Consider the following 27,729-nt stretch of genomic DNA (forward strand, 5'->3'; position numbering starts at 1 on the left):
TTTCGCTTGTGTGTTCATATTCTGTGCAGAGCTTTAGGAGTGTGTGTTTGTGTACTGACCTTGTGCTCTCTCTGTGCAGGTACACCCTTTGCTGATGCGCGAGAGGCGCTCAGAGTCTCACAGGAACAAGCTACTGCGGCGGACAGTCAGCGTTCCTGTTGAGGGACGGCACCATCCCGAGATGGGTGAGCAGACAAACCTTTAAACAGCTTTAGTGTTGTTAATACATATTCTCTTTTTTGGTGGGGATTTTTCAATAGGTCTGTAATTATTTATTTTATTTTATTTTATTTTATTTTATTTTATTTTATTTTATTTCATTTTATTTCATTTTATTTCATTTTATTTCATTTTATTTTATTTTATTTTATTTTATTTTATTTTATTTTATTTTATTTTGGACGGTGTTAAAACATACAGACATTAGGACATTAAGACAAGTACAGTACACTACAATAGGCTATATTGAATTGGGAGGTTGAGTTTGGCCGGTGTTTATGGCATGACGATGTAAGGTTAGGTGAGGTATGTTCCAAAATATTCTAATAGAGGTCTTAATCAAGGTCCAACCAACAGTTATTGTATTTCTTGTCCTACTTTTTAACAATCAAATCCAATTAAACACCTTAAAGATACATTTGAACACAAAGCATGTGCCTGAATTTATGGAACACATTTTGGTCTCAACTTTGATTTCAACTTCTCTTCTTCTTGTCCATTATCACCTGAATTACTTTAGGTTAGCTTGCTTATAATAATAGGATAGTTGCATAGCAACGGCAGTGATGTAAAGCTCTTTGCATCCTTTGAGCCATTACTCTCTGTGTTACGAGCGACGCTCACAGCGGCACTCTGCATCTGAGCGGAGATAAAGGCGTCCCATCTGATAAGGGCTTAAGGCAGCTGTTTTCTTTCTAGCAGGTTTTGCCTAGATATTCTTAGGTTGGGTGATTTATCAGTTATCTTACTTTGAAATGAAATTCATGTATTGATACCTTGATAGTCATGCATATTTTTTGAGTTCTGTGTCTCTTTTTATTTCGTCCTCAATCTATATAGACGTTTTATCTTCTCACTCTTCTTGCTCATTCTCCTCTCTTGCTCTTACGTCGCTGTTTTGTCCTCTCATCCTCTCGTTGGACTCTGTGAAACTGACCCTCTGATCGCTGCCTGCCTGTTTGTTTTGCCTGACTCAGTCCCTCCGGGCCCTCTACAAATGTCCCGCTCAGTTTCTCCCTCTTCCTTCACCCTCCACCTCTCCGCCTCACTCGGCTATTTTAAGGGCCTCCCTTGCGACGTCCTCCGTCTGTGATTCTGTCGTTGCTGCCACCTCAACAGTTGTGCTGATTCAACTGGATAAATATTTCCCTCAGTTTTCATGTGAGTGGCTCTCTGACCTCGAAGCAGTCAAGCGCTGACCCGTCCGTTGACGTGGTCCTGCCACGTTTTGACATATGCTGATATAGCAATGCCAGTTCATATTGACCACGTGTAAGCGTATTGTAAACATATTCACATATGTTAGCATGCTACGCTACAGGCCGTAATGCACTGACACCATTGTGGACCATCTGTGGTGACTACTGTACGCCCAAAGAGATTAATGCGCCCCAGGGAGTTACTAATTATCAGATCAACCAAAAAGTAAATGGAGGTTGTCATAAGGCCACAGGGAGCCACATGACCTACTTTATAAAATCCCTGACATATAACATTGAGCTGACGAAGGTTCAGCGCCTCTTAAACTCTATCTCGCTTGTTAATCGTACAAAAAACAAAATATACAATGGACACACATTTGTTTTATTGGGGAGCTAATGTGCTGGACCATTTCTTGGATGGACACAATGACTTCCTGGAGTGGAAGAGTTGGTTAATCATAAACACATTAGTTGAATATGAATGGTGAGGACACGGCAAAAAGTCCCACCCACAAAGCCTAGTGGTAAACGAGACAGGGTCCCTGTTTCAAGACAGGTCGGATGGGTTGCCGACATCCCCACAGACCCCTGACGCCCCGTCCCTCCCCATAGGGAGAGAGGGCGCAACGAGCACTCAACGGCTCCGTGAAGAAGCGTCGATGTCCAGGCGGGGAAAGTCACAGTTGTAGCCGTGAGCCACCTTCATACTGGGACTTTCCAAGCTGACCTAGAGTTGGTGCACCGCAGGAAATGCGATGCGATGTCCAGCCAGCGCTGGCAGACTGCGCTCTGTCTGTCTGTCTTTCTGTCTTTCTGTATGTCCTTCGCATATCTCGAGAACCGCTCATCCGATCTACTTCACACGGCGGTTGCAAGCAGCCATACCGCGGTTCTCGAACAACGTTCCAAACGGGTACTACACTAGTTTTAAAAATAAAGCCTTAATAATGTCAACGTTGGCAATTAGTGTTGGAGCGATGCTCTCCCTACTGAGCAACACAGGACCACAGTAGCTATTTATGTCAGTTCAGAGACGTCACCAGGACCCAAACCATACCAAGGTCAAGTGACTTGGAAGGGTGAGATGGAGCGGTGAGTCTCAGGCTGCTTTATCTGTCTGTCTTTATGAAGGTAATTCAATTCAGAATGCATTCAGGGTTAATTCATATACCTCTAAGCTAGGCTTCCATTGAGCACATCTTTGAAACGTTTAGGACCATTTATTCCTTTTCCAAAATGATGAATGAATCGCTTCTTTCACAAAATTGAAAGACGTGACCTCGCTATCATCAATAGATTCAAGTTCTGTCCGGTTCAGAACATTTCTGTGTTCTGAGAGAAGATTAAACTGCAGCCGCTGCAGCTGCCAAACACTCATCCATGTGTTTGTGACAACATTAATACGTCAACCTTGATTCATTATTCATCGCAGGGGTAAAAGCCTGCATTTTTCACAAGATATTGATGAATGGAGACATTTGACAACAATCCCAGCTGGATGCCCGATGTAGTGACACACTCAGATGGAAGATATTGGGCTCCACGTTCGATATGCGATTAGTCAAACACATAATGCCTCAATAGGTTTTTTCACTCCGATGTCATAACACATCAGGCGGTGCAGATGCATTCATTTTCCTCTTTCTTTCACTTCTCTGTACCTTTAAGGTTCCAAAAAAAACACACATTTTTAAGTTGAGGAGGCAATTAACGCATAATGAAGACATCCATTTTTCTGGGTAATTACAGTGCAGCATAAGCATTTTATGCAAATATGAGGCTTAATTAACTTTTCATGATTGTGACAGGGGAAAATGACTTTTCCTAACTAGACAAAAAATGTTTCTTTGTAGTAGTTGCAAACTACTAAAAATGTATTCTATTACAAAGTCCTTATTGTATAGGATTACTGTAAGAATGACTGATCAAAATGAGATGTTATATTAAGTTTGTGATAGTGCTTCAGTTCAGGTATACAGTGAATTTCATTGCATGCAGATTATAGTGCAACTGATACTGGATTTTTGAAGCTGACACCGTATTTAATATGAATCCGATGATGATGAATTGGCTGATATGTACATGTACATGTAAGTTCAAAATGTTCACGTGCTGTCTAATATATCCCCCCCACTGCCAGGTACCATTGTAACGAGATAATCCATGTTATTCACTTCACCTGTCAGTGGTCTTAATGTTATGGCTGATCGGTTATATTCTGAAGGTTTTTACAGAGGGGTTTGATCTTATATCATTCATAGCCTAATTTAAACAACATTTTATTCCTAAAAACATGACGAAAATGGATTATTTTTATGGCTGTTGACAGTATCTTCTGATTTATGGAGTGATATAAAGAGATATCCACGATTCCCTCAGTAAAATCCTTTGACTCTACTATGTCAACAAAATAATTTTGAACCTGGCTTTATCCAACGTTCAGATTTTTGTTCTGGAAATGTATGCAAATTAGAACATGTTTAATAAGATTAGTTTGCATATTTAAACATAACATTTCAGTAAACTTGTAATACAAAAAAATATTTTTTCTTAAAATGTAAGTAATCAAGAAGGGAAGTTTCATGGTGAGATCTATTAGTTAAACTGTTTACCCCATTCACCTGTAGTGTCTCCCCTTAAATGGTAATATTGCCAGCAGTATTGTAATGTATGAGGACAGCCAGATGTGAGTTGAGGACACATTCCAGCTAATTTCATAGCGTTATGAGATGAACAGTCCTTCATATTTCAATATAAGTTGTTATAGTTAGATGCACATTGGGCAAACAAAAAGAAAGCATTCCCATTCTCCCCCTCTCTCTCTCATTAACCTCTCCAGAACGCGATGCGATAATCCCCATTAATGAATTTGGCCTTTAATGTTTTGTGTTCAAATTGTAAATTGACTTAATCTAAGTCTGCTCTGTTATTAGAGGAACCTTATTATCTGAATGACTTAGCCGCAGGGAGAAAAAAAAACGCAACACTACAAAGCTGATTGGTTGTTAACTTTGAGGCTGAATAGTTTTTCAGCAACAGTGGTTTAAACATCCGGGATTTCTCCCCAGTTTGTCCTTGTAGATCTCACTTATTCCTTTCACCACCTCACCTTATAGCAGACAATGGTGATAAAGCAGGCTCAGCCGAGCAATTGTTGTAGTGCCCTTTACAATGTGTGACCTTCATACCATATTTTAACAGCGTATTTCAGCTCCGATGCTGCATTCTGGGCATCTGGTTTTTTTTCAGTGCCTGCTCATAGAATTTATTCAAGATTTAGATATAAATAATGCAGAATCAGCATGGATGCCAGATTTTGAGCCTCCTCCCTAACCCTATACTGTCATTCTTCCCATCCTGCACTTTCTAATCTGTCTCACCCTGTTCCCTCCCTGATCCACGGTCCTGACACCATCCCACTCCACTCACCCACTCAACAAGGCCCGAAGGCTACACGTTCCCTCCCAAAAAGGGGAGGACAATACAATGACACCATAAATTAAAGACAGAAAAGACACATCACATAAGAAGAAGAAAAAGGTGTTAGACTTTCCACTGTTGTTAGTATTGCGGCGAGCATCATGACTCATTCCAATCTGTCATCTCAGGAAGACTTAAACAAAAGGATATAGATGATTTATCTGTATTATTTTAGTGTCTGTGTTTTGAAAAAAGCTACCGCATTTAACCAGAAAGGATTCTCAGCTTCTACACAGATATTCCTAGAATGCATGTAGACATATGTTTGACAGGGCGATATATCGAATTAAGTTCAAATCTTTGTTTTTGCACAATGTGTAACATGTCTACATTGTGAAAATGTAGTTATTACAACAAGCACAAAAAGGTTACTTTCAGTCAAAACGTAACGTGCATGATAGCCCACTTCATGTTGTGACACGTCCCGTCAACTAAAACATGGTTACACTATTATATGATCCTCAGTGTACGGGTGTATCTTGTGGTGGTCGCATGTCGCATCTACAGAGATAGACTGAATATAAGTGGACGTAGTCACCGTGACGTCACCCATTGGTTTGTTTGTGGACTGCCGTTTTGAAGACTCGAGTTCAGCATTTTGGCCATCTGCAACCAGAAGTGACACGAGAGGGTGGGGCTAAGCACAACCGAACGCTGAATAAGACATTTTTAGGCGACCAAAAAGGTTATAATTAACTCTCATGAACTAAAAACACACTGTGAAAGGGTTAAAGTTGTAAGATGAAAACACGGACAACTCCCAGGCCGGACAACACCGTGGTAGCGACCTGTCAATCACGAGGTAGCCACGCCCTAAAGCATCCCCTGCTTTATGGTCTATTTGACTCTAAATGGGACCATAATTTACTGAATGAACATCATGCTGTATTGAAGAAGACTTGAAACTAGCGATTGAGACCATAAACTCATGTTTACAATGTTTACTGAGGTAATAAATCAAGTGAGAAGTAGGCTCATTTTCTCATAGACTTCTATACAACCAGACTTCTTTTAGCAACCAGAGGAGTCGCCCCCTGCTGCTCAAGTTTAAGGCACTTCAGCATTGGCTTCACTTCTCAGACTCCAGAGTTGCCCACTGGGAGAAAGAGAAAAAAACAAACAATGCACAGTATTGTGAGCTCTCAGTTTTAGTTTGTTGAAGACATATCATCTCTGGTAATGAGAGGTTCAGTCTGTTCCTCCCTGCTGGGGAGCTAATGCTAGCTATCGTCTCTTGACAGATATCGGGCTGTCAAGAAGCACAGACAGCAGGAGCAGTTGAATTTGTTTGCAAACTTTTCTATTGTCTCTGTCCAGAAAGTGACTATACAGTAGGCGCCTGTGCTCCACATAGCTGAAGCATTTATAGCTGTATGGGATAACCTATATCATTACCAGCAGTGACAGCGGCGCTGGTATTGTTTTCACCTTGTGAGTCTGTGTGTGCGTCATCATGGTGGTCCTGGAGACACCTACTGTAGCGGGGACTACCACAGAAACAGTTTTGAGTTTATTATATGTCCGTCTGTGGACAGATTTTGTCACCATGATTCGCGCAAGATACAATCACGAAACTTTACAGGTGTGTAGTTGAGATTAAAATGAAGGCCGAGTTCGAAGAAGGGTGTGGTCTGAGCAAGGACGCCGGAAGTAAGGGGAGTATGAAGTGGGGAATGGGCCACATTATACCCCTGTCCCGATTTGTCTGGTGTGATCCCATCACAAGATAGTCTCTAGTGTAAATATATACCAATGACAGCCTTGCAAGTGGAGCCAGTCTTTTATTATTCTAGCTTAACTGTCTTGAATCTAATCATTGTTTTGCCAAAATAGACCTAAAATACTCCACTTGTGTCTGAGCTTTTGTAGCTTCAAGGAGGACAACAACACAGAAGTATTGTTTAGTTGTATGTTGCAGACTGAACATAGTGAGGTACGGTTGGAGGGCCAGTGGCTAAACGCATTTTGTTGGTTTGAGCATTTTTCACAGCTGGATGCATGGATGTTTTATACGTTTTGTTTTTGTGATAAACTTGTCCTCACTGGAATCCATTGAAAAATTAAAATACAAACTTTTCAAACCTACAAGCCTACAGAGGGTGAATGTTTGATACTTTTAAGTATTGCTGCGGTGTCAATGTAAAATGATGCATCTGTTTGTAAGTGCATATGTGTTTGTGTGGTAGAAACATGCCCTTCATCTTCATATGAGTTGCTTCTTTTGTGGTATTATTTACTGGAAAGAAATACCCCAAAATATCTGAATATGACAACCTTGATACCTACAGAATGAAATGAATGAAATATCAAAGCAGGCATGAAACTCAAAATGCGACTGATCCTGTCTCCCATCTGTCAGAGCACCAACTAGGCTGCTAACCTGACACCAGTCTCAGAGCTGTATTGTGACTTAGAATTTAGACTCAACATTGATTTGGGGCTCTTTGCTACAGTTGACCTTTGAGTCTGTGATTTTAATGTGCAGTAAAATTCCCTCACCCAGCAACCTGCACAACTCTTGTCTTGTTCCATCAACACTAGAAAGAGCTGCCAACCTGAACTGAGCCCGCTGCTGTGGATTTTAAGGGTCATTAGTGAGGGCTGGGAAGCTGACAGGCTGTGAGTGTAGTTATTACATTTTTATTCTAATTTCAAACAATCCGAAAAAACCTGATTAATTTATTAAGTAGGTCCAGGAAAAGTCGCAAAGGGACATTTTGAAAGATATTTTACCGCCTTTGTAGTGTTAAACTGTATGATGAAGAAAAGCTGGATTAAAAATGAATTTACAGTCTATCGGCGTGTGATATAGACCGGCATAATTAGCTGCTTCAGTGTCTTGAGCTCGGTGATAAGAGTTAATTTAGAGTGTTATGACAATAGAGGCGTTTTGAGCCAGTGTGAGCTGGAGTAGCAGTGTTACTGTGCAGGGTGACAGTTTATAAACCTTGTGATCCAGTCCCTGGGAAAAGTGACAATCTGGCCCCAAGAAACCCGCTCTTGTGTTTAGAGAGATTTGCTGAATCATCTCCCTCTCTTGCCTTTGGAACTGCGAATGAATACAAATGGTTTGCTACGCTGTTGTGTTTGGCTTTTGATGGACGTGGACACAGAGGCCTCCTGGAAGCGCAGTACTTCACCAAGCTGCATATACACTGGGTTGGAGCAATAGACGGTCTGAGTAATGCTGCGCTTTGCTAAACTGTTTTATATGTACTGAATATTTTACTGGGTTGCATATTTTAGCTTATGCAAACAATGACTCATTATCATACCGGAAATCATAGAGAGTTGCTTCTTGGAAGTTGTTGGAATTTACCCTCAAATTGGAAATGTTAAAGGGACTGTTTGTAACTTTTTAAGCGTATAAATGTAGCGGGTCGCCACACATGCGTGCTCTTATATGCGCGTTCGCGTGTGGCTGCTGCCTCTCCTCCTCTGCCTGCTTGCCTTCACTCAGACAGAGCGCGCGTTCTCGCTCAGCTCGCTCCACCTCTAGACGTCAACGCGCGCTCACTCCACACTGCAGAAGAGTTAGTAGCTCTGAGAATATCTAGTGAATGTAGAGTGGACGTTTGTGCAGAAATAAATGCTGCAGCTCCTCCAGACCAACAGAGGTTTCCCGTGTCTTGTGAAGTGACGAAGCTCCTCAGGGAGTAACGTTATCGTCTCGTTACCGACCGGGTGCCGGTGTCTCCCTGCTCTCTCCGGCTGCGGGCGGAGAGAGCAGGGAGACACGCTGCAGAGCCCCGCTGCATCAGCCTGCGCTGAGGCAGGAAAAGCCAACACTAGGATCAGATCTAAATCATGTTCATGGAGAGACCTTCGTCTGGTCAGCTAACATTACTGCCAAGCAGCTGAAGTATAGAGTGATATTGTGGTTTTAGCTGACGTGTGTCGCCTCACTGTTTTGAGCGATGCTCGTTCAGGTATATTTAGAGCGAGGAAGCGCAAGCTCGACGCTGACTTTCGTTGATTTCAAGGCCACAGGTGTCGCTGTTAACAAGCAATTCTGAATCTTACAAATAGTCCCTTTAAACCAGAGTTGAACCTCAAATCAACGGCTTTTAACTGGACTTACAAGAAGTCATCAGATAACTGTCAGAAAGAATGACAATACCTTTGTATTGTTCAACTTTCGGTCTTTGCCTGTTGTCAAACTTTGTTTCTCCTCCTCGTCACCAGAGACTCTTTTGAGACAGTTAAAATCAGGTACCAAACTGTTTATAGCGTGGTGCAGGGATGACGTATCTTTGTAGGCCAACCAGGAAGTTAGCATCAGCCCTGTTCCTGTGACAAAAAGCCAACGGGATTTATCCATCGGGTTTTGGATTATTGCAGAAAATAAACTCTGTGGCAAACAAGCGTTTATGATACTTCCACATTTTGTTCAGCAAGATAATCTCCACAATTGAACACCACTTTTCTGAAGTAAAAGTTAACAGTGTTTGGTTTGTCCATTCTGGCGGAGCGACATGGTGGACTCTGTGAAGATGACCCGCTCCCTATGTAGATATAAACGGCTCATTCTAAGCTAATGAAAACACGATTCTTATTATCAGGTGATTATACATGAAAGAAAACATACTTATTAATATTATATTCCATTTCTGCCAATAGACCCCCCTAATTGTGACACGCTGGTCCTTTAAGCTTGTGTTAACCACAGACCTTATATCAGGCATCTAACTAAAAACCCACTGACTTCCAGACGAAGGAACCGGAGGTGCTAAAATGCTAACTCATTTCCGGGTTTTAGGACTCATTCCTGTAGCACTCTATATGTGATATTAATCTACAGTGTTGGGAAAGCTACTTGGAAAGAGTATTGAGCTAATCCACCAGTTACTCTACATTAAGTGAAGCTTCACTACACTGCAGCTTCCCCCCAGAGAAATCTAGCAAGCTAAGTAAGAAAATAGTTCACCGAAATGTGTTTCTAAAAACATTTGAGGCGAGAAATAAGGCATGCCGTTGCTGAATCTGTCTTCATTTTAGATCGACAACGGTTAATTTAAATGTTTCTCAGGAGTTTCCAGAGTCGGCGAGTCGCCATTTACAATGGTTTATGGGATGAGTGGTTCCTTCACTCTTAAAATAATTATGTACACAGTCTCTTACTTTTGCCTTTTTTCCGTTTTCCAATGTTTTTTTTGTTCCTAATCAAACGTTTTATCACGATTCGGTTTCTCTTTGACTTTGTTGATCATACTTTTCCTCTAGCGCCACCATGAGGTTGACATCTGTGGTTCTGAGTGAAATGTTTCGACAACTATTAGATGGATTGCTGTGAAATTTGGTTCAAAAATGTCTCTTCCACCTCAGGATGATTTGTAATAACTTTGGTGATCCTCCGTATTTTCCTCTAACACCATCATCAGGTCAAATTTCAATCTGTCTAATACTTTGGTAACTACTAAATACTAATATATAAATGTAACCGGATTTGTTGACTGATGCCACAGTTGCTGTAGGAGAGTTGCAGTCTATTCAAGTGGAAATAAAGCCATGGGTAACCTTTCCCAGGTTTGCGGAGCTTGACTTTAGATATATTTCTTAGCCGTGGAAAACATTACTGATCCACTTTATTCACCTGAGCATCAAAGCCTGAAACTCAGAATCGAATACTGTTAAACAACATTGCGAGGGAAGAGCTTTATATTTGAACATCCAAGGTCTTTCTGAGTTGAGACGGGAAAGTGGACCAGAGATATCAGTCCTCCTCCAGTGTTTGGGTGGGTGGTTACAGTCAGTCAGATGGAGCGATAGCAAGTTTTTCTGACATTATTAGAAAAAGAAGAAGACTGATATTTCAGACTTCTCACCACCTGGCTGACAATCAAATCTCCTTCACTTCTTTCTTGAATGTGTGTTTGCTCACAGCTGGCATTTTGAGATAATATGGCAGGGCACTCTTAACAACACCATGCATTAGGATTTTTATGCAAAACGATATGTAAATGGAATGATTATGTAACATGAAATGTCTTTCTGAGTGATATACCCCGTGGGCTGGTGTGATATAACAGACAGCTATATCATCATACCTCAACAACACGCACAAAGAGGAAAATAGCGAGAGAAAGCAAGCAAGTCCGGCCTTGGTTTGAGTGACAGCTGGCCACCAGCTCAGCACACGCGAGGGTTTTTAGCTCTCCAACACTGCAGTTCTTAGTCAGCTTCAGGTGTGGTAGTCAGCTCACACACACACACACACACACTCAGAGCATCCTGCCGGCTCTCTAGTCCATGGGGACTGCTTCCACCTGCCATGCAACGATGAGAGGATTTAAAGCCTCTGTGAAAGGGTCACTCGCTACTCACTACTTCTCTTCAAGGTGTTTGAAACAGATGATTTCAGACCAGTCAACTTGTCTTCTGCTTGATATGTTTAGGCGGTAATATCCATATATCTATATCTATATAGTATCATATATAGTATCTGCATTCATTAGTTTTCTATAAATGTTCCAGGAGTGTGTCTTGATGGCGTTGGCGCTGAGAGATGCTGACAGCTTCATCGCAAGACTTCGCTCATTGATCTTCACAGGATATCACTGATCTGTACTGTAAGCTCGATGATCAATGAAATAGTGATGATCTACACCAGTGATTCCCCACCAGGGGTACTTGTAACCCAGGGGGTAGTATTGCAGTTGCCAAGGGGTGTGAGAAAAAAAAAAAAAGGTAATATTTCCTCATAATTGTGATAAAGAGGAAAACACCAGTAGGTCTACTAATACAAATAAACTACCAGCTACGATGTGCTGACTGCCCTGCACCATTCTGAGTCAGCTGTAACACCTTCACACTATATGCTGTGATCGAGTGTTCGTTCGACAGCCGCAAAGTTAGATAGATTTCTAGTGCAATGAAGAATTATTACAGACATTTTGGGAACGTTCACTTTCAATTTTACCTAAAGTAGTTTCAAAAATCTGGCTAAACTGCTTGTTTACAAGCTGTCTAATCGTCTGACTGCTTGTGTTTCTTCTGTCACACTTAAAACAACGTTACTGTGTTCCCAGATTTCAGCAGTTACTTTGAGGAGTACAATGTTATCGTAACTGATGATGAAATGATGGCCAAAACTCTGAAAAATAAGGTCCAAGTTATAATAAACCAGAGTTGGCCTTAAAATCCAGATGTTGATGGAGACAGACCAAGCAAGTTATTATTACAATTCTTGTTACCTCCGCCAAGGACAAGGGCCTTGGCGGATGTAATCATGATGATCACCATGATGATTTTTAAGGATTGTGATCAGCCTGAGCATTAAGACCGCAGGGTATAACACATGCGCAGTGTAACTGATGACGCGTTGATGAAGCGTGACCCAGCCTCCTTCTGAGAGCAGAGAGATATGTGTGTGGATGTGTGTGCGGGAGCTGCTGGCCGTCCGCAGTGAGAAAGAAAAAAGCGCTAGCTGACGGGATGAGAGACAACGTAGTGCAACGTTATACAGACATAACAAGACTGCTGAATGAGAGAGGCATCCAACGTAACACACCGTGTTAAAAATAAGCAGACCACCTCACGGTACCGCCAGCTGTGAGCTGTGATCTGTTTTTAAAGTCAGGCACCTTGGTGGAGGTCTGCGCTCTCCGAGTGCCATTCTTTAATTAATTAACTGTCATCTCCCATTCCCTTTAAAAGCCAGGTGTGCCTGCATTGCTATATGGCGGATTCGACAAATTGGATAAGCGAGCGTTTTTCTGCTGAGGAAACGGATCTGCTTGAATGCTTTCACTTTGCACGCAGGCGGACCATCTATGGGAGCAGCAGCCTCTCTGCCTCCGCCGTCTCCCGCTCCTCTGTCCCATCAACAACTCCATTTGACTACATGTGAGCAAATACACCGATAACCTGTTTAACTGAGGATGAAAGCGCTGCTGCTTGTACACTTGTGTGTAACAAACAGAGTGTATGCGTGTTGTGAACCCATCTATGTGGGCGCATCTTGCTATCTTAATAATGTGCCCTTTAAATAGCAGGAAAATATTGCATTGACTTTAGAGCAGGTCAACGGTGCAATCGCTTTCTGCTGCCTCAGGCTCAGATCAGACAGAGTGCGTTTTGCAGGTGGTTAAACACAAGGTGCACCGCACTGCCTTTTTGTTGCCCGATCAGACAGAGAGAGTTCTTTGCAGTTTGCTGTATCTTTTTATTTTATATGTTGCTAGGCAACCACCAAATGAGTGCTGACGTTACCTTATGAACTATACGCGACCCAAATAGTTGATAGTACAGTTTAAATTAATGGAAACAACTTAACTTACCGCACTAATTTGCCTCTTGCTGTTTTTTGTTCAGATCGTGGTAACTACGGTTGGTAACGTCATAAAGCTCTGGGTATCGTGACGTCAGGTTCACAGAGCGGATAAACACAAGACGCTCAGCAACGCAAAAACAGCACGCCAAATGTTTCAATCTCATTGAAAGCGATTCCAAAAAGTCGCCCCAGGCTGCTAAAAGCACCCTGTCTGATGGAGGCCTCTAGATAGCAATGCACCGGACCACACCTCAGACCACCAACACGCCCATGGGTGCACAGATGATCACAAGCACATTTCCTACTAACACAACCTGGCCTTACCGCGCTGGACGTGAAAATGACAACTGCGTTGGTCTTAAACTAGCAATGACGGTTGCGCTGTGCGCCGCTTTGCACTGGGCCCTTAATGTCTTCATGACACTTGCAGTCAGACATACATCAAATCAGACGCAGACAGACAGACGGTCATGCCTGCACATACGCCACATCAAACCGCATCACCTCATTTGACAATTTCCCCTCGGGTGGCATTATGGAGATCTGGCGCATCGGCATGCATTCCTCTGGGAAATAAACAGCTTCATACAGCTGGTTAATACGTTTGGACTCCCCCAGGACTCAGCATCAAACACTCACCAGCATCACCTCCAGACAACATGGCAGTAATTTTCTCACTGCAGTGTTCTTCTTTTTCAGTTTTAGCTGAGTGCATGTGCGCAGTGACAACCATCTTCACACGGAGTTGCTCACGTTCACACCTGGCAGATGCCCAGAACAACCAGTCTTTTACTATTGGGCACTTCACAGCTCTTCAGGCAGAGATTTGGGGTGAAGTGTTATGTTCAGGCTCACATCAACAGTAGCTGCAGGTGGGAGCGTGTCTCATTCACTGCCCTACATTTTACCCACATTTTCTTGCTTATTATGAGCGAGGGATCAAAGTGCATTGCTTAAAAAGTATTTGAATAGGCCTGAAATGTGTACATGCTATATCGTATCACTCCAGTCTGCATATTACCAACATCAGAAGCTATTAGTCGTACAGTCACATTTTGCATGGCAACTGCTGTCAACTTGTTTTCTACATTAATCAGAATACCTCTCTAATGTTCCTCATCAAAAGCTTAATCCAACACATTTAATTGTATTAAGGTTATTTAAGACTGTCACAGCTGGCAGCCCTCTCTCTGGCTGACTCTCTACTCTGCAACGTGTGCTGCAGCTTCGCTCCTCTACCGTTTGGTTTAGCTGTGTTGCTTTAGTTCTTTGCTTTGCTTTTTTGCACCTTTTCCACTCCCGCACCCATATCTTTACGATGGCATATTAGGGCCCTTTTAGGTAAAAAAATAAATATATTAAGGAGCCAGGGGAGCGGGCTAATATTAGGAGAAAAAAACTGTAAAAAAATTACAAGATTTTTTTTTATGTTTCTATATCTTTTTCCTTCAATGGTCCTACTACGCTGTCTTTCATCTTCCACTTATGCACATCACACTCTACTGACTTCATCCACACAACATACTTAAAGGGGAATTTGAGTATTTTTCAACCGGGACCATATTTTACCATGTTTTTGTGTCTAAGTGACTAATGTGGACATCACTGAAATTGAGAACACTGTAGCAGCCAGCCGCTAAAAGAGCTGTAATGTAATCACTTAAAGCTGCAGTAGGCAGTATATGTTTGGCATCATTGGGCAAAGATTCCATAATAACCTTTCAGCATGTTGTAATTCAAGTGTTCTCAGAGAAAACTAGACTTCTGCTCCTCCTCATGGCTCTGTTTACAGGCTTTAAAAAATCTAGACCGTGACGGGAGACTTTGGCCAATCACAGGTCATTTCAGAGAGAGAGCGTTCCTATTGGCTGTTTATTCAAAGGAGGCAGCTGTCAATCAATCGTGAAGTGTACTGTTTATCTGTGAAATTGAGAAAGTTTGCTCCGGCTGGTGGGCGGTGCTTGGTATTTCCTCAACTGATCTCAACATGGCTCCCGGGTCACAAACTTTCTCATTTTACAGCTAAACAGTACACTACAAGATGATTCTGACAACATCTCAGGAGAGAAATAGGCATTACAGTAACAGAATATTGATTCATATTTGATCAGCGCTGCGTAGTTTGACCGTTTGATCGGAGCTTGCGAGTGATTGACAGCTGCTCCGAGGCGGCAAGGCTCCATCTCGGGTCTGATTGGTTGTTTTCCTCCGGTCTGTGAAATCATGCAGATGCCATTAGGAGCACCAGAGGACACCGGATGACCTGTCTCATGCACTACTCTCAGGATATAGTTTATAAAAATAACTTTTTTTAATCATATTTGCTCCAATCTTTCTCACTGCTGCTTTAAGACAACCTGGCACCGTCATTTTACGTCCACTAAAAGTTCTTGTTGTTGACAGGCTCAGAGAGTCTGACAACATTATGGAAAGGACCCTACTGAGAGATAAAACGTTTTTCTTTGTGCGTCTCGCTCAGAGAAGTCTCGTTCTGAAATCTTGCATCGCCTAAATCATCTAAATCTAAATATTCAGCCATGACATTGAAAATCTTTAAGATAACACTAAGATACGCTTCCTGTACTCCAACACAACAAACTCTGACAACACCGGTGTCCCGTGGCACTCCTCTCTTTACTCTCACTCACGTTTCCACCGCTGTCTTCTCGCAACAAGTCACATGACACAGTAACAAACGGAAAGGTAAAGAAAAACATTTTATTTCCCTGTAGAGTCCTTTCCATAATGTTGTCAGATATTTATAATAATCTGAGTCAGCCAGAAAACAACACTTTTAGTGAATGTAAAGTGACGGTGCCAGAACATCAATTTCAGTCTACAGTTGATCAATGTGGTCCTGCATGAACACGGTTCAAACAGAGAAGCACGGGAGACTCATCAAGAAAAGATGGTTTTAAAATGTAGCTTTAATTTATGTACGCCTGTCCTCTGGCCTCCATACAAACCAGCAACCCTCCGTATCCAAGCCGAGAGCTCTTTTCTAACCTTTAGCTTCCTGCCAGCTCCCAGTGATGTATCAGCCACCCAGGTGTGAATCATGAATAGCTCGAGAAAAGCTGCAATGTTAGCGCTGTGGCGGTACAATGAAGTAGATGTAGAGATGCACAATGAAACCAAGGTGCAGCAACCTTGACATAGCTGCGGGGCGAGTTGGCAATACATCCGCCTTGACAAAAGAGTAAAAATAGACTTGAGGAAGCGGTAGAAACATGGCCAGGACGAGGTGATCAGCATGACGACAGCAGTTACAGTACCGCTCGCTTTAGAGAGTTTGTGAATGGAGACGTCGGAGCCAGATCTTGGACAGAAAGACGCTGTTAAATGGTGTTACTGTAGATATTAATGTGGACTGTTCTCGCAGCCAAGGAGCTCAGAAGTTTGGAGATAAGATGAGAGTGGAATTATCGTCTGCCAAGTTTTAGATTGTGTCTTGTCCTAAGTGTCATTTCTTTTTCCCATTTCTTACTTTAATGGTACATCAATGGGAAATCCACTGTGCCATTTTAGAAGTCAATCTCCAAAACACTCTCCAGTTTGGAAAAATAATTACCTAAATGATCAAACATTAGAAGATAGTAGACATTAGTACATAAAATAGATGCGATTGTATATATCTAATAGACGATGTACAAAATCTCCGTCATTTCCTCATACTGAAAGCCAGGGCTAACTTTATTAATTAATTTCTGGTTGATATTGAACGTCGTTCTGTCAGTCTGTCACCAAAGGAAACTTTGTTGTTTTAATTACAATGCAATAAAGTGATGTAGATGAAATAATTGCATGGCTCAAAGCTTCACCGAGGGACTCTGATGAGGGAGTGTTTTAAATTTAGTAAGCTGTTGTTCAAACGACAGACAATGACGGGGGAGGTTACTGGAATTCAAAGTAAAAGCACTCACACACACACACACACACACACACGCACATCCTATCTGCAGATGTGCTGCATTTTAAAACATTTTAAGGTGGTTCAACTTTCCCTGCTGCCTTAAAAATCAACTGAGCCCAAGTTGACTAATTAGTTCAAAGTCGTCTCACGAGTTTTAAAATTGAACTAGAGAAAACAAGTTCAATTAACTTGAGGTATTAAATTTAATCAGCAACTGTTCAGTCAAACTGGCACGCATTAGATTTATTATTATTATTATTATTAAATTACATTACATTTATTAGATTAGATGTTTCCCATTTACATTTTCTCAGTTTAAAGAGTACGTTTTTCATTTGACACAGTGACCTTACTGCTGTGGTTGCACAATACTTACTGTAGTACAAATACAACATGCAAGACTGCTCCCAGTGAACTTGTTAAAGGAACATTTCAGGGATCTATTGGCAGAAAAGGAATATAATATTCATGTAACTATGTTTTCATTAGTGTATAATCACCTGAAACTAAGAATCGTTGTGTTTTTGTTAGCTTAGAATGAGCCCTTCATATCTACATAGGGAGTGGGTCGTCTTCACAGAGTCCACCATGTTGCTCAAACCAAACACTGGCTCTAGCGAGAGCCTTTCATGATTTTACGTTACCTGACAACCACCGTAGTTCTCTGACACGCTTGTGAAACAGCGATAACGTGAGCTGCAGAGTGCAAAACCGTGGAACTCACGTTACCGCAGTCTTGGAAAGAGAGGAGTGAGTGGAGGGGTATTCAGTCGGTTGCAATCCGCAACCACACCACTGGATGCTGCCAAATCCTACACACTGTGCCTTTAAATTATAAAGTAAGTGTAAATGTGTAGGGCCTGAATTCGATAATAACCTTCATAGAGGTTGGCAGTTTTCGTTTCATTATTATGAGGAGAAATAACTAAGTCTTAACATGAATTAAAGACATACAGCAAGCTTCCACACTGTTCCTTTAATGAGTTAACAAACGATCATGTTCACTGAAAAGTCAGAATAACTCATGTTTCTAAGTTGTTGATGACAACTTCATGATTTTTATCAGTCGAATTGAAACTTTAAAATGAAAAACCTCCAGCAACTGCTAAGTAGTAGTTTGAGTCTGTACTTGCCGGAGTGATTGAAAGACAAATTCAACATGCATGGCCAGAACTGACAACAATTTAACAACTAACTGGTGTTAATGAATTCCTTCTTTCTCTCACTCTCTTTAGTTGTTTGATAATTTCGAAGTCGCATGCAGGCAGGCAGTTTTCCGTTGAGGAATATTATGAACTGTCAGAGTGAGACACTAATCAGTCGCATCACAAATCATGCCCTACGGTGGTAGTAAATTTGGAAGTGATAATTTATGAATGGAAAAAGCGAATGGGACAAGAGAAAGGAAATTAAGGCAAAAGCTGCATCGCGTATTAGCTCAGCTAGGGTTTTAGATTTTTCTCGGAGGCAAATCAACTCCTCAAATGAATTATTCGTTATCAAAACAGATGTTTGCAGCCTGCAGAGACGGCGAGGAACAGCTGGACATAGTAAATGAAAGTTTACTTCTTCCAGAAAAGAGTTTTTCTTCCTGATGATTAGCCATGCATGACTACACACACATAAAGACAATTTGTGCTATTCTACCCAAACTGTGTTGCAGAGCTCTTCTCCATTGTGCTCCTCGATGCTTTTCTCCCATATCCCTCAATGTAGCCAAACACATTTTGAAGAATATTAATAGAAGAGAGGAGAGTTTTGTGACCTGATTTTCATTTATTTCGGTGGACTTGCATTGTTGTTATGTACTCACAGACACCTTGCTGTGAATGCACACTTTGAATTCACGCTGTATGGTTATGTTGTATATATTTACCTTTTCAAACTCCTGCAGATGAATCCTGGTCATTCTGGGTCAGAAAAAGGTTGTGTATTATAGGGGTGTAAGAAAATACACACTTTTGTGATGCCCAAAAACACTGTATTGATTATTAATTAGTAGTTTACAAGGGACTTTTACCTTGGAAAATATCTAAATTAATACATTAAAATGTTTGATTTTCAGCATGAAATCAAATACATCAGTCATTGTCAGGAATTATATATAAAACATTTTCAAGCAACCCAAAAATCAAAGAATAAAGACATTTCCTTTTCTTTATAATTTATAAGGGACATGTAATGTTTTATACTTCTGGTGAATATAATCCAATCAATCTTATTTCCATAGATGTATTTTGTATATACAGTTCCCTTTGTTAACACCTTATTTTGAAAACCGGACGTAGTCACACGTGTATACTTCTGCTAACTTCTCCAAGACCGTCTCTAGCTCTCCCGTCAGCTCCGTTCTCTTTATCCATCCATGGTCAGCTCCATCGGGGCTGTTTGAATGCATTTAACATAAATGTCAGTATATGGGTGCTCTACAGTCGTAGCGTCGGCTGATTTGACCACAGAGATGAGAGTGACGGCCGGCTCGACCGCGCGTTACCACAATATGACAACGTTTCCTGTCCGTGACAGAGTTAGCATGCAGCTTTAGCCGTGATGTCTAGCTCTACTTTTCCTGTCAATGTGTGAAAACCAAAGTGTTTCCATACTTTACTGGATGTGTAGTGTTTACCACTTTGGATTTAACACGTGAGAGTTCAGGTTGTATCCACGCAGACCCTTCGCCATTTTGTACTTTCATGTTCCGGCCGGCTGCGGTTTGTTTTGGTTGATGGATACGGAATGACGTCATGTTCCTCAGACTACAACAATAAAAGTGATAACTTCCTTCTACCTCTGCATAGACTCAAATGAAGCAAATATAGCGTGAAGTGCATTGATTTTTTTTACTCTGATTTTTTGCATATGGCGGTGTGTTCTTTATGCTACGATAGTTTTCCTAAAATTAGATTTTTTAAAATCACAATACATCGTCTTGCTTACAGTATTGCAGTATATCGAATCGTAACCCCTATCGTATCGTGATATGTATCGCATCGCCAGATTCTTGCCAATACTCATCCCTAGTGTATCGCACTTTTTAGAAAACACAAAATGCCGCTGGTAGCACATTCAGACTAACCACTATGGGCTTTTGTGAACGAAACTATCCCTGTGACATTTTTTTTTTACCAAAGTCTCTGAGGTCAAAAAGGAGGCAGCTGCTAGGTAACACCTGGCTTTCGCCGCCATAAAGACGGTTGCCTACTCTAACTCTGCATAATGACCGGGCCGACTGTGGGTCAATACCAGGGCAGCCGGCCAGAGAAATAAGTCAAACACTGATTCCAAAGCAGAGAAACACATCTCCAGTACGGTAGATAAGGGAGGCTGTTGGTTGTGCTGAGAAAGGTGTCCTTAGACTGTGATACTGAGATCGTATCTGCAAGCTTGTTTCGAGGAGTAGGCACTACAAAAGAAGGATCTGCGCCTTCTTATTTTCTTCAGATTGTTGGGGAAAAAACAAAGTCATGCATCCTACGGTGAATTAATGAGATAAATACAGTATGATCTAAAACTTGCCTCCAGATTTTGAAAGAAGGGTGTTCTTTGAATTCATCCCCGATTCCTCAAAGGGATATAATACACATCAAATTTCCCCAACAGCATGTGTCAATTTATCACAGAGAATTCATCTGAGAGACAAATTAAAGTCCTTTTGTAAGTGGCGTTCTTTGTGTTCACCATAGAACAAATTAGAAATAAGAAAACTCCGTGGAATGAGCTCGATAAAATCTGCAGCCATGTACAGTTCCCGCATAAATCCAATTGTATCTAAATGACAAATATCTCAAGATCTCCCCATCCCTTTGCACCTACTGGCGTATGATATTAGTCTGCATCTCCCTTTCACTCTCTTCGCTGGTGATCTGTGTGTAAGTGTGTGTAAGTGTGTGTGTGGTTCCATTAGGCTTTTCAGTTTGCACTCAACAGGCTTTTAATTGAATATCTGCGCACAGCAGTGTAATGCAGCTTGGGGAGAAAGAGACAGGGGGTGGAAAGAGGGAGGGAGGAGCTAGAGGAAGAAGAAAAGAAGGAATTAAGAGAGAGAGAGTGACGATTGTGTGAGACAGAAAGTAAGAGAGGGAGAGAGGAGGACGGTGTTGTCAGGCCAACACCAGCTCTGTGTCTCGCTGTCACCTCAAGGCTCTGTGCTGTTCTATGCTGATGCACACAGTCTTCTTCACCCTGGAGTAAGATGTGGCTGTGTGTGTGTGTGTTTGCTCAGCCTCACTCCTCGACACAGAAACCCAAGTTTAGTGCTCATTTCTACAAGCACATTTGCTTCTGGTATGTCAGCCACATGTTCCTGCCTGATATGAAATATGTTTCATTATGCGTCACCTGTTTATGTGTTTGTTTTCTTACCTGGCAGAGTTGTGGCGTCAGTGAAACTCTGAGCCATGTCTTGTGCGGTATGCGTGCAGCACAGTGTTCCTACTACAAGTAGTTATTTTTCCAGTACGTATACGCGTGTAGGTGGATGTGACAAAGCCAACAATATGTTCATGTTGCCATGCAGGTTTAACATATGTCAGTGCTCAGACTTTGTGTGTATGTGTGTGTGTGTGTGTGTGTATCTTTAGGAAATATCAAATCCAAGAATGTCTTGTTTGTGCTTCACACCTCATGATTAACATTCTTTGCAAGTTCTCTCTTGGAGAGAACAAACTTCGTACGGATCTCAGTGTCCTTACACTTTAAAATCCACCGTGTGGTTGATGTCATGTGCCTGATTTTTCTGTTTGCCTACTGAACAATGGACTTAAAGGGGACGTATCATGCTCATTGTCAGGTTCATACTTTTATTTAAGGTTTCTACTAGAACATGTTTAAATGCTTTAATGTTCAAAAAACACATTATTTTTCTCATCCTGTCTGTCTGAATATACCTGTATTCACCCTCTATCAGAAACGCTCCGTTTTAGCGCCTGTCTCTTTAAAACCCCCTCCTGAAAAACAGTCTGCTCTGATTGGCTGGTAAGAAAAATATGGTGCACCTTTGCAAAGGTAGTTCTCAAGCTGTGGGCGATATATTCTAATGCACTGGTTTCCAACCTGGGGGTCCCGATCCCTTCTAGGGGTCGCCAAAGCTTCACCGGGGTTCGGGAGGCCTTCATGATTTTAAGGGGTGTAAGACAATTTTTTTAAAAACTATATAGTTGGCCCATATCTCAGCATTGCATCCATTTCTGTAAAGAAAACTAAATTAAATTGTTATTTTTTAAGTCTTAATTGTTGTTTGAAATATAAATTTAAAACAAATCTCACAGGTTAAGGGCACGGTGAAGACCTGAACACAAGATATATTCACAGAGCCTTCCCTCTCTGCTAAACAGCCTCATCCTGTATTAGAAAAGTACGCAGTTAAAACAACCAAAGAGCTAATAGAATAATCACCAGGGAGAAGAAAAACACTGAATTTGTCAATAAAGAAGCCTATTAAGTATGAATGATTGTTGAAAATTAAACAAAAAATACACAATACAGAGAATTGTATAAAATTAACAGGACAACTCATCTCTGAATCAACAATCACTGGAAATAATCTGCTCAAAATTCATCCAAATCGCTCATTTTACACAAACTTCCTGCAGCTATTGCATTCACTATTTGGGTTAATTGTACGGTTTATCAGTCGGTCTGTACTGTTATTGTTATAAATTGAATGTAATATGAAATATCCATAAAATATGTTACTTAGTCAGTTTACAAAATGATAGAAAAGGGGTTGGGAACCACTGATCTAATGAGCCTGCATGTGATGTAGGAAGGGAAGCCAAATCTGAATGGTTTGTTGAATCACATGTTTACTGATCTAGGCAGCCCACAAAAAACTGACTGTCTTATTTCACAGTTTGTGAGTTGCTAGGCACTCCAGATACTCAAATGTGTACAAGCTCTGAAAATGTGAATTTTTCATGATATGTCCCCTTTATATTAAATTTTGATGTGATGCGTTGAAGAAACTGTTAGTCTTCCTATTCATTCTCTGCTTGGCGCAGTGGTCGGAAATAAGAGTTTAGTCGCACTCAGGACAATGTCAGCTTTCACTGCTTTTTCTCAAAATACATCCTTGTCTCCTCCATGAACTCTTTGACTTCATATCTAACAATGCAATATATATGGATAACAGTCAGCCAGGGATTCATTAAGGATGACTTGACCAAGGTTTATTGTGAAAGCAGCACATAACATCCAAACTGCACAGCCTTGTCTCTGAATTGATGATGTCTACTCAACCGTCCATGTCAGAGTGCAGAATTACATCACTTGCTTGAAAAGATTGTTCTCTCCATTACAACTTGGGAAGATTGCTTCCCACAAGGACGTACCTGACGATCGACTTGGCTCCGTTGGATCTGATAGTCACCTCTTCAAATCCTTCCACATATCCTGGCGCCGCAGTAGTTGGCGAGGCTTTCATGATTCACAAATGACTTTGCAATAACTGGATGGCAGAAAACAAGGGCTGCAGAGATGTGATTGTGTGGGTGGTCGATGCACCATTGGCAGGTGGCAGTATTTTAAAGGTTAAAAATGTGGGCTTTTATTTGGAAATGCTCTGATTTGAATCTGCGGAGAGGCAGAGGAAAAATATGAAATCCAGGGCTAAATAATGAAAAACAGTGACTGTTGTTGATGTGATCCTGAGGACGGCTAAAACCGGTCCAGAAATGCCGGCATTTTGAAGCAGATATTTGGTCATAAATGACGGATATCTGTACCAGATTTTGTGGCAATCAATTTATAGCAGTTGAAATATTTCAGGAGAAGCCAAGAATGTCAACCTGCTGGTGGCGCTAGAGGTAAAGTCAGTAGGCTTCATCCTCTCCTGAAAACCATGAATGTCTGTACCAAATTTCACAGCTACCTACCCAATAGTGGTTGAGATATTTCAGTCTGGATCATAGACTGTATATAAGAAGTAGATGTGGTCTCCGTGACATCATCTGGTTTGATTTGTGGACCACCGTTTTGAAGAGTTGGGCATTTTGGCCATCGGCATCTTGGTTTTTAGCCGTCGCCATCTTGGCTTTTTGGAACCAGAAGTGACACGAGAGGGTGGAGCTAAGTACAACCGAACAAGAACAAGACATTTTTAGGCGACCAAAATGTTAAAATGAACTTTGATGAACTGAAAACACACTGTGAAAGGGTTAAAGTTGTAAGATTAAAAACACCGACAACTCCCAGACTGGACAACGCCTTTGTAGTGACTAGGGATGTGACGGTGAGGAAATTTTACCACCGGTTAATAAACCCAGTGTTACCGATTACACCGGACATTTTACAAGAAAAGATGACGGTTAATATGTGTAGTGCTCTTACTTTGATCTTTACCGTCGGGTGGCGGTGTGTCTGGCCTCTCCGGTGTAGCTTTCACTGCGGGGCAGCAGGTTTCCACCCACCCTGCGCTGCTCCACCGCGCACACCGGCTGTGACCGCTCCGTCCTCCGCACAGCGTTGGCCTCATTAAAGTAATGGTTCCTTTATAGCGTTGGGTTTAAATCTGAAATATTGCCAAATAGGCGCTTTTGCTTTTTTGCTACTCTGAGCTGAGACTCCGTATGGAGCAGATGCATTCACTGTCAGTTTGAAGTGTCCGTCGTCCGACTTTGTATTGATAACACGGCACTGATACGCCAAAACGGTGGGGGCGGTGGGTACGTAATGTAATCGGTGTGTGCCCGACCACCGTGTAACACCGGTAACACCGACTACCGCGACAAGCCTAGTAGCGACCTGTCAATCACAAGGTAGCCACGCCCTAAAGCATCCCCTGCTTTATGGTCTATTTGACTCTAAATGGGACCATAATTTACTAAATGAACATCATGCTGTATTGAAGAAGACTTGAAACTAGCGATTGAGACCATTAACTCATGTTTACAATGTTTACTGAGGTAATAAATCAAGAGAGTAGTAGGCTCATTTTCTCAGACTTCTACATAATCAGACTTCTTTTAGCAACCGGAGGAGTCGCCCCCTGCTGGCTGTTAGAAAGAATGCAAGTTTAAGGCACTTCAGCATTGGCTTCACTTTCAGGACCAGAGTTTGCCGCCTGGTCTGGACCATGGTGGAGCATGGTAGACCATGGTGGACCGACAAGCAACAAGAAGTGCCCTTAACGCTAGTGTGGTGGAGTTTGGGCAGCATTGATGGATTGAGCAGTGAAAATACTGTTCTGTTTATTTGCCTCAAGCTTTTTTGTGATTCTGTTTGTGATGTTATTTGTAACGAATCCTGTCCAACTCTGATTGCTGCCTAATCAATCTGAGTGTCCCTACTGGCCCGATAAAGGTTAAAAAGAAAAAAATGCCAATGTTCACATGCCAGCCCGGCCCACACTGGCTTCGACATCGTCATCCTGCCTTGGCATTAGGCCCAGCCAGGTGGCAGTGTGCACATGTCTAGTCCTGTCGTCCTTGCTCAACCATCCATCATCCCGTCACAAAATACAAGACTTTCTCTGTGGCACTTCTTACAACGGAACACCCGGCACCCTCCCATCTTTCCATTTTCTCCTCCAGCTCTTCAGGGGTCTGGCTGTCACAGTGTGTTTCCTGTTACAACTCTTCTGGTTCCTTCCTCTGCTGTCAGCCCCAACATCCCGTTATCTATCCGTCTGAAACATGGAGGCTGACACAAGCTGGTGTCTGCTCTGCTGTGGTTCCACTGGAGTCGGAGCTAATGGAACTTGGTCAAGTTTGGACTTGTGGGGGGGCAGTGGCAGTGTGAGATCCATCACCTCATGTGACCTGTGATGAAAGCACTGGTTCCCTGGCAGTTGGGTTAGGGTTGTTGGTAGATGACTTTCAGAGAGTATGTCTAAGGAGTATTTTGAGCCATAGTTTCATTAACGTAGTGAGGGGTGGCTGAGGAGCCTCCAGCCTTTACCCTTTAAATAATCTCTGATAAAAAATACTTTTTTTTAACAATTTCTGCTGATATGTTTGTGGATTAGGGGTGTAAAATATCGATTGCATTGCAAGATTATGTGCTGTGATACTTTATTGATTCTCTACACACTCGATTTTTAGTTAACCTCTTAAAAATCTGACGGCCCACCGTCGAGCCCGGACACTATTCGATCTTTCTAAACTTGCAGTGGGCTCAGTTTTAATGCTAGTGAAAGTATTGGCATCTTATAAAACTATAAAAACTAAGGAATCCATTAGTACCAACCGTGTCATACTAGCTTGTCGCGAAGGACGCTAAAAAACGCTCCAAATTTACGCAAAATTTTGGCGTGGAAAAACTGTCATGGTCATTTTCAAAGGGGTCCCTTGACCTCTGACCTCAAGATATATGAATGAAAATGGATTCTATGGGTACCCATGAGTCTCCCTTTTTTTTTTACATGAAGTACAAATGTGTTATTTTGCCTATTCTAAGTGTATTTCTTGTGTGGTATTTATACTACAGTTTTCCTAAAATTTGATTTTAAAAATTGCAGTATATCGCCTTGCTTAAAGTATTGCAATATATCACAATATACTGAATCGTCATCGCTGTATCATGAAACGTATTGCCAGATTCTTGCCAATACCCAGCCCTTTTGTGGATGCATTATCCTGTTGTGTTCGAGTATGAAACATATGGTCAATTTGAATGATAAATGCGTGGTTTTCTACCGAAGCATCCTGACGTGACTGAGTGCCCTCACCTCAGCTAAACGTTTAGAGGAGCCTCTGAACAATAACTGGCCGTAGCAAATTAATGATGCAGAAGAAAAGCATATTTCTTCACTAAATAAAAGGCTATATATAAAAAAGCATCCAGTAGCGAGAGTGAGGCTGGATGTTTTCTGTACATCCCCGGGCGCATTTGTGCAGAATTTACCCTAGTTTTTTTTTGCTGCCTGGCAACTTTTATTCTGTAAATCCAGTATTTTCTTATTTTGTTGGAGCAGAATCTTGCTGTCCCCTCATGTGCACAAAGCAGCAACTAACCCACTATGGACTTGTGGAGGTAAGAAGATAAAATGAAAATCAGTTTTTGGCATCATGGCAATCATTAACATGTGTATCAACCAGGGATTGGTGACATGACACAAGAGCAAGTCGACCTCAAGAATCTCTCACCAAGACAAAATGACTCCGTCTCTCATAATGCAGTCATTTTGGATATTTCCATTTAAATACACAAAAGAACAAATAGTCCTGCTGTGGAAACAGCTGGATTTCCGCTGGTCTAAATGGTGTGAAATTGTCATTGGAAAGAAGCAAGCAACCCCGCAGCTCTGATTCTACAGGAGAGACTGGACTCAAATCTACAAAGAGTCATGTTAACAAGATACTAAACCTTTGAACATAGTCATAATGTGATACTTAATTGAATTGCAGGTGTGAGTGCAGGGTCAGATTCAGCAGAGCTCGTATGCTTTCAATAGTGTTGCAAAGCAGGAGAGGCCGTCGGTGTTTTTACTACTGTAAATTCCCATTTGAAAGATTTGTATCAATGGTTCTTTACATACTGTACATTATCTCCTGTAAAATGTAATAATACTATAGGTTTATCTCCTTTAGTTTGAATTATTCAGCCCTAGAAACAGGCTAGCTCTGTACAAAAGTAGCTCAATAACTAATACTTTACTTATATTATCTTGTTTGTTTAATTTGTGCAAAAACAAAAGTGTAAAGATG

At 41.6% G+C, this 27,729-nt stretch overlaps 1 protein-coding gene across 8 annotated transcripts in view; it reads left to right on the forward strand.

Annotated features, from left to right (window-relative positions):
- Positions 1–27,729, forward strand: part of syngap1b (synaptic Ras GTPase activating protein 1b) — a 178,255-nt gene that overhangs the window by 71,325 nt on the left and 79,201 nt on the right. For all 8 annotated transcript variants that reach the window (XM_037783746.1, XM_037783751.1, XM_037783747.1 and 5 more), the window contains exon 3: positions 80–185. In XM_037783746.1, coding sequence (XP_037639674.1) covers positions 80–185 — 106 coding nt within the window. The remainder of the gene's footprint in view (positions 1–79; positions 186–27,729) is intronic.

The sequence above is a fragment of the Sebastes umbrosus genome, chromosome 11, assembly GCF_015220745.1.
Source record: "Sebastes umbrosus isolate fSebUmb1 chromosome 11, fSebUmb1.pri, whole genome shotgun sequence".
Classification (NCBI taxonomy): Eukaryota; Metazoa; Chordata; class Actinopteri; order Perciformes; family Sebastidae; genus Sebastes; species Sebastes umbrosus.